This window comes from Bombus terrestris, chromosome 8, assembly GCF_910591885.1.
Source record: "Bombus terrestris chromosome 8, iyBomTerr1.2, whole genome shotgun sequence".
Taxonomy (NCBI): domain Eukaryota; kingdom Metazoa; phylum Arthropoda; class Insecta; order Hymenoptera; family Apidae; genus Bombus; species Bombus terrestris.
In genome coordinates this window covers 7,405,017-7,417,402 of record NC_063276.1, presented here as the reverse complement: position 1 = coordinate 7,417,402, position 12,386 = coordinate 7,405,017, and the positions used below count along the sequence as shown (strand labels likewise).

Genomic DNA, 12,386 nt, shown 5'->3' with positions numbered 1-12,386 from the left:
AATGCTCACGATAATGATAGGGCCCTCGAAATAACGTCCGCGATCGGTTTCGACGTCAATTATTACGGCTGAATATTTGCACAACGAAATTGATACTCTCGTCGTCGAAACGTGACGCGTGATTTCACGCGGTTCGATCGAGGTCGTTGAACTACATACAAGCACATTCGTGCGTTTCCAATTCGTAGATTCGTTGCGTCGCGTCGTCGCTACAGTCAACCCTCTCCATATGCGAATTTGAAAGATTGCTAACTAAGATCGCGGATGCGCGACTCTACACTGTCTCGTGAAATGTATGGCGCCGTTTCCAAGATTGCGCCCGGAATTTATGGACGGATACTTTTTCAAACGAAATGATGCACGACGAACGTAGCTTTTGACCGGGAAATTTGATGCATCTGATGTATCGCGCAGCAAAGTTTCCACAGTTACAGATGCAAAAGCGGTTGATGCGTTAGATGTTTGGAAAAAAATGATGACATCGAAATTGGTTTCTCGTGACTTTCAATCTTGGTTACACCGTGCGACGATTAAGCTGTCAGACTGGTTTTAATACTTTTAAAGCAAATTTCTTCATTTCGAATGCTCTATATTTTTGTACGAGTTTTGGACAACCACGCAATCTGTATATGTACTTTATCGTCGTATTATAGTCATATTTTACGCTCTTACTTTATCAAAGGTCTCGGCTACATCCGATTCTTCCGGCTGCGACCTTTATCGATTTTGCCCCAATTATGTTCTTATCCTTGGTAATTATTTGGGACAACACTGATTACCGTAATGTCCGAAATATTCAGTGCCCGATGTGATGTAATCCAGATGATATCGTGCAACTTCTGAAGTACCAAGATTTAGCTAACGTTTATGATAAACTGACGTCAGTGTTGCTTAATCAATTCCGATATCCCGTACGCCGATATCGTCGATAATGAAATTATGGGAGAAGGTTTGGAATATCGACTATAGGACGCTACGAAAATAGTCACTTGACCCTGTGATATCGCTCAGATGAGCGACCTTGTGCCGGATAAATAATCAAACTTAAGTCTGATTAACGAATTAAATCGCAATAGCTCAACCTGGTAGTTGATTAGGAAATAAATAAACAAATATGGAAAATAACCCTTTTAATTTTTACATCCTCCAAGGATAAACTATTGAGACAAGTATGGATATACACTGATTGCAGATAATTGACTATGTCAGTAATTATGTGATTTCTTATGTAAGTTTACGACGAGTAACATATAACCGGTATGCGTGATCTGAATAATTAGGACGACGCAACGTGATCGCTGTGATTATTATAATCGTGTTTAACTTCCAAAAAAGTTCGAAATATCGACTTTCTCTAATATTCAAATATTTTTGTAAACGCCTGTATACACGTTCCATAATTCCGTTTAGCGGCGAGGGAATAAAGCGTCGACAATCAATTAAAGGTAAACGGTAAGAGGAAAATAATAACGAAACTTCTTGCTCTTAGTTTGAATAAAATAACCGAGACCAATAGCTAACCTGTTCAACTAGGATTATAGTTGCGTTAGCCAACTATTTTGGTCAATTAACTGTTTTAGGCAGGAAACCGTTTTAGTTAGTGAGCCGCTTCATTCGGTTAAGTGGTAAAATCCGTTACCCTTGTTCACCGGTCATATCCACAGGCAATTTTGGTTCCTTTAACTGACCAAAATTAAGCGATATCAAAATTTCTCTAATTTGAAAAGTAATTATAACGTTTGAAGCTTGGCGCAATTTACAAAATAGATGCTCGTCCATGAAGAAAAGTACAACGGAACCGCATCCTGACATTTATTCAGCGATCTTTTAAAACCACGAAGCGAGTTATGGAAAAAATCGAGATAAATGCGGAAGATAGGAACAAAAAGGTTTTTTTTCCTGCTTACCAAATAAAGCTCGTTAACTCGAGTCGGTCGAACGGTTAGGTGATCTTCTTAACGAGCTGAACGAACCACATCACTATCTACGTGTTTCTTTCCTATGTACCCAGAGTTTTGGAATCATCCGGCTGAGGCAATCCTCTGAGCAACAGAGTGTAAGGGACAACTCGAACCAAAGAAGTGATTTTGTAAAGAGACCTGATCCACGCGACTCTTACGAATATGTAACATCTTCTCGGACCCCATAGCTAATGATACCGACTCTTTTGAACCCGCAGAGGACAGGGGAAAAGGCAAAGTGGATTTCCTGGTGAGAGGAAAGCGCAAAGCCAGACACGTTCTACCTTTGTTTCGCTTTGTAGCAACGTGTTAAACTTGCATTTAATCGCCATCACCCGCTGCTTCTGGATGTGTGTAAAATAATATGTATAATTAATGGATTCGTAAGGAAAACGAGCCGTGTTCACGTTTGTCGTTGTTGCAAGAAATCAAAAGAATCTCTCGTCGATATGTTTGAATTCTTTTTAACGAAATATTCACCATGCTGCGCGGTTGCTACGAGTCTATCTGTAACTTGACCGTCACTTGATTTACAAAATGCTATTCATCGATAAATCTTTTTTTCTATTTTCAGTCGCGAACAGAGTGAATCAGGGACGCGTCATTCTCTTTTACGTGGTAGAGCGTAAGTACAATGGTAGACGCTATTCCTCGTTTTATTGCACTTTAAGGTGAATGGAATTCTTCTACAGAGAAGAGGCCGCAGTGGAGAACGGCAGGAGACGGGGAGGAAAGAGAAGTGTCGAAGGAGGACGAAGGAAATCTCGGTCTTGCCACAGCCAGCAGAGTCCTGGCTTTCCTTCGAATTCCTCCTAGCAAATGGAGCATAAATTACGACAGATCTTAGGCATTCTGTCTTCTTATTTTTTTTTTTTTCAAAAAACAACAATGTAATGTATCGTGTATCAATCATTTCGTATGTTTTCGTGTTCGACTTTGATTGACAAATTTCGTGTTGAATAGTCGGTCGAATGATGTTATAATATAATGCAATAAAATTTCAGTTAAAACGATAATTATTACTATTTCGACCAATGTACAAACAACGAATAGTTTTCGATCTACACAAAATATCATCGACCGTTCTAACATGTACTTTCAATGTACTTGACTCTTAGAAGACACGACGTTTATAAGAAAGCTCGTCAGCTGGCAACAGTCGAAACGCGGTATGACAAAGCTGTAAATTCCGCTGAGTGGATTCTACGGAATACACGCAACAGTGCAAATTAGCAAGAACTCGCGCAACGTGTCGTAAATGCAAATTGGAACGATTACCGAGATCGTCGCCGTTTTGAAAACGAATATCATGGCGTTCTTGGAACGCGAGGCAAGAGGAGAATTTCACGGACCTCGGTGGGAACCTTGTACAATATCAAGGACCGATCTGAGAGGAATATCAATGTTTCATCAATCGTAAATGGGTCGAAACAACTCCCCCTCTTTGCCTCGTCTCCACCGAACTGGTGGAACAGACCGCCTTTTTCGTGCACCTGCCACGTCCACGGCGAAGCACCGTTATGCAGCACATACGAGGCACATCGGCTTGCATGAATCTCCGAGAAAGAACAAACGGGGGCCCGGACATGCCGATAACCCCAAAATTATTGCCAACTCTGGACCCCGAAATTTGCGGTCGACGAATTACCAGGGCCCTGAACCTAACACTTTCGGGTAATTCCCTACAGTTACATGGTTTTCTCTCGTAGATTGCCAACGAGAATGCAAGGCTCAGCTGTTTTCGACTGGCCGCAGAAAGAAATTTATAAAATTGTACGTGAGAAATTTTGTCTGTTCTTTCGGTGGTACTAGGACATGGATATTCCATTGAATTGCTCAGAATATCGTAAGTTCTATCAGAGGACAATATTCCTTGGTAAGAAAATCGTGAAACACATAGATCTATCTGTGCTACCTGTTAACAAAGCTATCCGGAGATTTATGTAACGCATTTATAGAGGAGAACGATAAATGTTCGCGTTTTAATTAGATTTTAATCGTGTTTTATAGCTTGAAACGTTAAAACAAAGAGATCTTTGAATTCCTACGCTTGAAATAATTTTGCTTGCCAATTAATTGCTATACAGCGGAAATGAACGCCGGGTCTATGAAAAGAGAACGCTTTATTACGAATAAAATCAGAATGCTATAGAGGTCCAAGTACGTTAAATTTCGTGTTACTTGATATTATGAAAATCAGATGTATAGTAATTATATAGAATAATAATCCAATTAGTATGTTGCAGCATACTATGACTTTATGTAGAAAATGCAACATTCGACTGGCTTTCGTTGGAATCGACGCATCGACACCTAGCCACGGCGATATAAACGGTATAGAATCTGTTCTTTATCCGAACCATCGAACAGAATCATTTTCGAGGAAGGAGAAAGCGAACGGTCGCGACAAGCGCTTCGCATTCAATGACCTCGGACCACGGCTCGATGCCAGCGCAGCGAATGACCTCCGACTGGTAAATAGTAAACAGATGTCAACTAAATTCATTCCAGAGACCAGATACTTGTTGGCGCCATCGTAAATTCGCAGACGAATTCGACATCGAGTCGTTCGAGTAACAAACGACCAATCATCCAATAAACCTAATTATATACAGAATATCACGCAAAAGTATCGCAACGTTTTTGCAAAATGCTACGAAATTTCATTCGTACCGTAACCAGACACATCTATCATGATCGTATCGATCCCTGAAAACAATCTGAAAATGTATATTAAAATTTCGAACATATATAATGTTTCGGGGCGTTGTAATTTACAATTTCAGATTGCTTATAGCACCTGAATAATCAAAGTGTAGTAAGTATAACGCGTAGAACTTCTGGAGCATCTTGTCAATCTAGAGTAATACGCAGTATGAATAGTAGAACACTTATAGTAGTTAGAATATCTGGAATAGCCTACAATTGGCTCGATGCTTAAAACATTTAGAATACCTAGAGTAGCCGGGGCAGAGTTCTTGAAACGCTAATGGTAAGCTCGTAGTGGTCGATTTAAAATAAATATTAGGTAGTTCGTCGCATAATAGAATTGTAAGAATGATTTAATAAAATGATGTGGACACCGCCGTCTATTTATCGGCAAGACGTATCTTAATCAAAAAGCTCGGAATAAACCGGATTTCATTGCTCCTAATTATTTATCGTGACTACGTATAATGAAATATTAAGACGCGGTTAAATTGATTTTTAAAGGCCAATACGCAATAATGAAATAGACATTTGTAATTTTCTGAGCTTCATGTGATGTATAAATAACAAAAAATTCCAAGTCTTGTAATAGACGATCTAAATCAATAATCCAGTGATTGGAGAAAAAAGTTATAATTACCACTACTAATTATATTGATTCATTATTGATTTGTCGACTTCGATAAAATGAACGCCAGTATAACTGTATGCTTATGTTAATGGAATATATATGTGCTACGTAGGAAACGTAGATATCTGAAACGTTTTACTGGTAACACTACGTGCGAACGTTGAATTATATGTAAATGATTCGAACTGAATGGCGGAGAAAATTAATGTCGCTTTTCCACAAACAAAACAATTTTATCGGTCGTATAATATCAGCTTTAGCTGTACGGTTGGTTTTACGATCAAAAAGGAATATTAATGTACGCGATATAATATCATAAATATTAATGTTAATATCAAAATTTCATTTCGAATTTATCGAACATTAATTATAGGGAGCCGGGTCTCGAAACGTGTTTTCTTTGAAAAGAAATACATTTCGAACCACCAAACACTTGCTTTTCGGCGTTCCGGTCGGACTTCGAAAAAGCCCGTTGAAAAAAATAAAACGGGACGCCTGGCTTTAAAAATGTTCAACTGACTGGCACCAAACAACGTGAGCGCTAGAATTCAGGACTTTGTACTCGTAACTACGCGTAAATATCCTTGAATGAATTATTGAATGAAATGAATTTCCACGTTAAAAAGACGAAGATCACTGTATAAGCACAGTCGAATTTGAATTTCAATTGTTGTTGAATTTTAAACCGGATAACAACGTTTATTATGAAAATGACTTTACTTAACCGATAGACGCGCAATCGTGCAGAAATGTAAGCTATCTTATTTGCATAACTGAACGTTATTATTAATAAAGACAGGATCTCAGTCTTTGTCATTTCAACCAATATAATCCACCAACGAGACGATACACGAGAATCTCTTAGATTTCTTAATTGTCCATTTCTAATCGATTTCTTCGTTTCATTACATATGTACTCGATTAATATTCCATTCTCGAGAAACAAATAGCTTGCTTCCATAACTTCATACATCGCGAGAAGATAACATAAATAATCGTATATTATCGTCACTTTATGGTGCCTTTGAATTTATCGAGTTGATCGAGGTAGCTTTTAAGCGGCTAATGGAAAACTTTAGCAAATTTTGTCAATTACGCACCGTGTAATTGACAAAAACCAGCCGTATAATCCATACTGGTTGCATTTTGCGATGTACGTATATACATACGTGTACTGGCAACGTCCTCGAAAACTAGAATAGTTATGACTTATGTTATGTCGCGATAACGAAAAAAAGAAACTCTCAGGTAAGCGGATCGCACGATAGCTTACGTAATCTGACAAAAGCAACGCAGAGCATAATGTTGACTTGCCTATTTTGCTTCGGTTCGCGTTTTGGCAACGATTTCGCGGTCGTTTAAACTCGCTTATCTCTGATCAAGTTCGATCAACAGCTTCTCGATGGATCGTGAACGGGTGATAACGTCGACCGATTTATGGCTTTCTACAAGATACATGCACAAGAATCCGCCAGTTCTGGAGATGATCGCCTTTATTTCTAATTGTTATTTCTTCTGTTCGGCGCGTATGATAAACGAGACTTATTCAATGAAATTTGAGAAGTTGCAAGCAACAGACCAATCGTCTATCTCAAGACGGTTTAACGGAAGAGTACTTGATCTTAAGACTGGTTAGACAGCGTACGAATCAACAAGTGCTGATAAGAGAATACTAAATATTTTCAAGATAAAACGTTTTAGACATGAAGTAACAACAACAAGTTCGTAATAATAATTTTGTACAACGTAGAATAGACAGGAAAGTATATAAATGATATTCGTTTTATTTTTGGATGAGAGTAAATTAATGTACACCAAAATTAAATTTTAAAAATACTTGATAATGGAAAGCAGAAAATAAGCTATGGATAGGATATGAATATTAATGAATTTATGGAAAATTTATTCAAATAAAAACAAATTTTATTTAAATTTCAGTAAATGTAAAAATCTGCGGTATACGCATAATATGCAAAGATATCTAAAGGATTAAATATAAATATTAAAATGGTAAGATAAATACCTATTTAGGTTCCATCTATTTAATTGCGCTGATAAAACTATGAATTTACATAATTATTCACAACTTATCTGCAACCGAATATATTCGATATATTAGTCAAGTGTCGTGAAATAAAAAATTTTCAATACTGAATATCGTATTGTATCATGACTCTGTTTTAACTATGAATGTTATTAACATATAATTAATATCCTATTATCAAGGACTGAATTTGCTATTCATCAACCCTGCCTTGAATCTCATGTATTATCCGAAAATATGTATAAGTTGGGAAGAATAGGCTCATTGAAATTCGACAGGAGCTGTCGAGGAATCTTTTTAACCTTTTTAATCCGCGAATCTTTCCATAGTTAGAATGGAGAAGATATTTATCGACTAAGTAAAAAGAAGAACGGTTCGTTATATTTATATATATGTACATACTAATAAAACTTCATCTCGATATTAAGCTTATGAACACATTTTTGCTTCTCCTAATGACCGCTATGTCACATGATTTCTCGACTAACTCCAATTGCATTCTATCTATTAGCTATTGATATATTTCCAACTATCTATATTATTCATAGAAATAATATTTAGAACGCACAAAACTATGAAAAAGCACGTGTTTATATAACCATTACGCGTTTCAGAGTATTAATACTTTATTGAATAAACATTTTTGTAGATTAATTTCACTATCATTGTAACTTTTGTAAAACGTGGGAAATGTATGAAAAAACGATGGAAATAATCCATGCAATATTCAGAAAGTTTTTTGATCCGAATGTAGTGTCAACCACGAAAAAAACACCTATGACACAAGGTTTTTTTGGTACTGTAGAGACAGAAGCGCGGGCTTCTCGGATCGAGGTGAAGTAGACGCGAAGTTCGAATGTTCGAAAGGTCGATCGCTAATGTAAACAGAAACAGCGTGTCGCGCGCGCGATGCCAGATAGGCCGCATGCATCGAACCAAAGTTAGTCTACGTAAACTCGACTCGTGGTTACGATTAATCGAGACGACAAAAATCATATAAACGAAAAATGTCCGTTAGATGGACGATACTCACCTGAAGATCATGACAGCCGTTATCCCTGTGACTGGCAGCACGAATCACCCCTGCACGCCACCCCCACTCACTGATCTTATTCACCTTTAGCTTGGTGAAACCACTCACCGAGAGAAACCTCTTTCCCACGATCTCTTCGCGAAACTTGTACGCCATATTATGGATCGGCAACCGCGGCGTGTCGAATCCGCGAATTCGGATCGCCAGCCGGGTCTTCCAATCACCCTTTCTCCTCCTCTACTTCTCTATACGTCTACTTCTCCTTCTCACTTCTCTGTCTCTCTCTCCTTCTTCTATCCCTGTATATCTCGCTATCCTTCCCTCTCGCACTCTCGCACTCGCTTTCTCTCTCCCCCACGAACTGTGCCGTTCTCTTTTCCTCTATTCCGATCCTCCAGCGAGCGTGCCTCTCCCCCAAAAAAGAAAACCCCACGTAGCACTGAACCGTAGAGAAGAACAACCGAGCACCGATCACCACTTCGTTATTTTTCACCAAAGACACCAACAGCACAGTCACTCGGATCTGCTTCTCTCCTCGTGATCACGACGGGCCAGCAAACAACAGGGCCATGAGGCGCGCACGATCCTCTTCTCCTTTCTCCTCTTTTCTTCTCTCTTCCTTGGACGGTCGGCCACCACCAGCAGCAGCCACTCCTTGCTCCTACATACGTGCGTCTGGACACTGGACACCGTATCACCGAAAACGTCTTGGTGACCGTTCCGATATACCACTTTCCTCTTCTCGACACCTTGTCGTCGTCCTCGTCGTCCTCGTCGTCCTCGTCGTCCTCGTCCTCGTCCTCGTCCTCGTCCTCGTCGTTGTCGTCGTCGTTCTCCTTTCCTTCTTTTTTCCTTTTCCTCCGTCGCGCACCACGCAGCCGATCTTTCTTCCCTTTTACAGTCCGCTCCACCTGCGCGCCCGTAGTCCTCGTCGTCGTCGTCTCCCCGATGATGTCCCCCGCGCCGACAGGATTTCGCCTGCTTTCGCCACGTCCAGGACACGGAACGAGAGGCACTTTAAACTTCCGGCCGCACACCGTGTATACTGGACACACACTGCTCGGTTGACGGTAACGGCGGCAGCGCGGTAACCAAGCACTCCGAACGGTACCAGTGTGAACGTGAGAGTGACACACACATGACCGGCCAGTGATATCGCGTAGCGCGCACTGCGGGCGGACGGCAGGGAGGCACGGCTCCTTCCCGCGACTCCTGCCTCCTACCCCGCTTCACGGTTCGACCTCCCGCCATCGTCCTCTACCCTCGAACACCCCAGGCCCCCGCCTGCTCCGACGTTCGCGCCGACGCCTTCCCTCCGCCCCGCCATCCTCCTCGCGGCCAAGCAGCCGTGCCGCGCGCTATGCCGCACCGCGCCGCGTCGCCACCGATACTCTCTCTCCCCACCACTAACTATTCTTCCCCTTTTAGCCACATCTCACCCTTCCCTCCCGTTCCCATCATCTCATCTATACAGTTTTCTTCTCTTCTCTTCTCTTCTCATCTCTTCTTTTCTCTTCTCTTCTCTTCTCTTCTCTTCTCTTCTCTTCTCTCCTCTCCTCTTCTCTTCTCTTCTCTTCTCATCTCTTCTTTTCTCTTCTCTCCTCTCCTCTTCTCTTCTCTTCTCTTCTCTTCTCTTCTCTTCTCTTCTCTTCTCTTCTCTTCTCTTCTCTTCTCTTCTCTTCTCTTCTCTTCTCTTCTCTTCTCTTCTCTTCTCTTCTCTTCTCTTCTCCTCTCCTCTCTTCTCTTCTTTTCTCTTCTCTTGTCTTCTCTACTCTTTTCGTTCCTTTCCTACATTCCTCTCCTCTTATCTTCTCTTTACTTCTTTCCTCTTCCCGTCTTTTCTCTTCTCTTCGCTTCTCTTATCTCATCTCTTTTCTCTTCGCTTTAGAGTCGCGCAGCGGCAAAGTTCTTTCGCATTGCTACAACTCATGGCACGAGCATGGAGTGAAGAGAACTCTAGGGCCGTAACACCAACCGCGAACGAAACTCGTGAGTCCGTGTTTTCGGCGGGGTGGGGTAAAATGTCAACTGAAGGATCGCAGTATGGGAGTAGGCTCTGCGGTTAAGGTACCTTCTCCTGTTGCTACTTACACTTGTAAAAAAATGCAATAAAACTTTTTTAATATTCCATTTTGCAGTTATTTTTATGAAGTTTGTTTCCCAAAAAACGAACTGATACGTGTGTAGTGTGTTATAAATCACAACACGCGTCACTATTCTTGACACGAACAAATTGCTGTCTCGTCGATCTTTGCCACTCGATTTATTTGTTTGTACAGGACTGGTGGTCTGGGAAATGTTCCTCTACATTAGAGCTTCATTCCTCTGTATCTTTGCAAACATGGTATTACTCCGTTCTTTAACGATGATTAATTACGAGTATCACGTGGTATATTCTTTTTCCTCTTACTGGAAAACGTAAATTTGGTACGTTGTAAGACACTTTGATGGTAGATTAAAGTTGGATATCCATCGATTAAATTAAACAGTTACTCCCATTATTGATGTATACGTTATTCAAAATTTATATTCTCTTTTTTATTCTGACGGTGCTTCATCCTCGTTTCAGAAAAAATAAATGAAAATTCTTTAGACTTTCTTTGGCTTCGGTATAATAATAAATTAAATTCCCCGCTAGAGAAAGATGTTAAGAGATACCTACTGTTTGTACAGCCCTGCGGTCACGTGACGAAAACACGACGTGACGTCACACGCGCAGCAGCAGCCAGCTGCCAGTCCAACATGGTTGACCTGTGAGCAGTGGTGCTACAAACGGTCGTCCGCATTAATTGCTCGCTTCTTCCAATCGCGCGTACACCGTATATTGTTCAAAACCGTTAATATGATATCTTCGATCATCTCGCGACTCGTCATGTGAGTATTCAAATCTATAATAACCGAAATACGAGAAAGTAGTGTGAATAAGAAGTCAGCTGCGCCTGGATTCTCGCCATCATTAACTCAGGGTTGTTCGATTCTATTTGTCAATTTACACGGTTCAATTTCGTTTTTGACTCTTTCTTCTCCAGTGTACGATTTAATCATCCATCAATTTGTATTTTTACTTGACGCTTCGAAATGGAGATCGCGTAATAGTCTGAACGTCTAGCAGTCGTTACCCTCCTTTTCTCGCAAGCCCTCTTTTAACAAAGAAATCGCAAAGGGTGTCTCGTTGACGTGGTCATGTAATGCGAATAAGATCAGAGGTGCAGTGTTCCAGTGAAAAGTTACACGACCATTCACGAATCTGCCTTGACGTGGAGAAATTATGTCATCGCGTCGTCGCAACACGGCTCGAAGAAAGATTTCCATGTTTGGTTACAAGTTCTACAACGACGTCTAACCGATTGCCATCCTATTTGAAAATCGTCCTAGTTACTCGAACGAGATATCGATTCATCGGTGAAATTAATTCATGGCGATATCGATCCCCCTGTATCGGAGCATTTCGAAAATTTTGATCGCAAAAGGTAAGAGGAAATTTTCTCCACACTCTCATATTAGAGATACGAACGATAAACGAAAAATTCTACGCTCGAGGAGGACGTGACGACTTTAATTATACGTAAAGTTTCAATTGAAAGGAACCTATCGCAATCGACTAAATTTGCGTATAGCAAGATGAATATCATAGAGAAGTTCACATGCTGCGAAAGTACGTAATCTTGTCGCAATAGCCCTATGTATGCATGTAATGGAAACCTAACCTAACCATTAACTTTTTAGTCCCAACAGCAGGAGCTCCTCCTCCCCTCCATTCCGAACGTACACTCATAACGTTACACCTTGCGCATAAAAGTTTACTTAGTATTTAGAATTAAATCTATATATAAACATTCCTGAAGAAATCAAAATATATTTGTAATTGAACATCGTGGAAATTGATACTACTTGAAGTATAAATTATTGGAGTTGCTGTGAAATTTAATTCTGTTAGGCAATCGATTAAATCGTTTCGATTTTTCGTATTTACAAGCTGGTCTAAAACTACGATAGAACTTGTTTAAA

At 40.3% G+C, this 12,386-nt stretch overlaps 1 protein-coding gene across 4 annotated transcripts in view; it reads right to left on the bottom strand.

Moving 5' to 3' along the window:
- LOC100643532 (probable JmjC domain-containing histone demethylation protein 2C) overlaps positions 1 to 9,517 on the bottom strand; it is a 227,361-nt gene extending 217,844 nt beyond the window's left edge. For 3 of the 4 annotated variants that reach the window (XM_012311264.3, XM_012311267.3, XM_012311265.3), the window contains exon 1: positions 8,379 to 9,517. In XM_012311264.3, coding sequence (XP_012166654.1) covers positions 8,379 to 8,534 — 156 coding nt within the window. In that variant the 5' untranslated portion in view covers positions 8,535 to 9,517. The remainder of the gene's footprint in view (positions 1 to 8,378) is intronic. The other variant, XM_012311266.3, reaches the window with a different exon arrangement.
- Between the last annotated feature and the right edge of the window lie 2,869 nt (positions 9,518 to 12,386).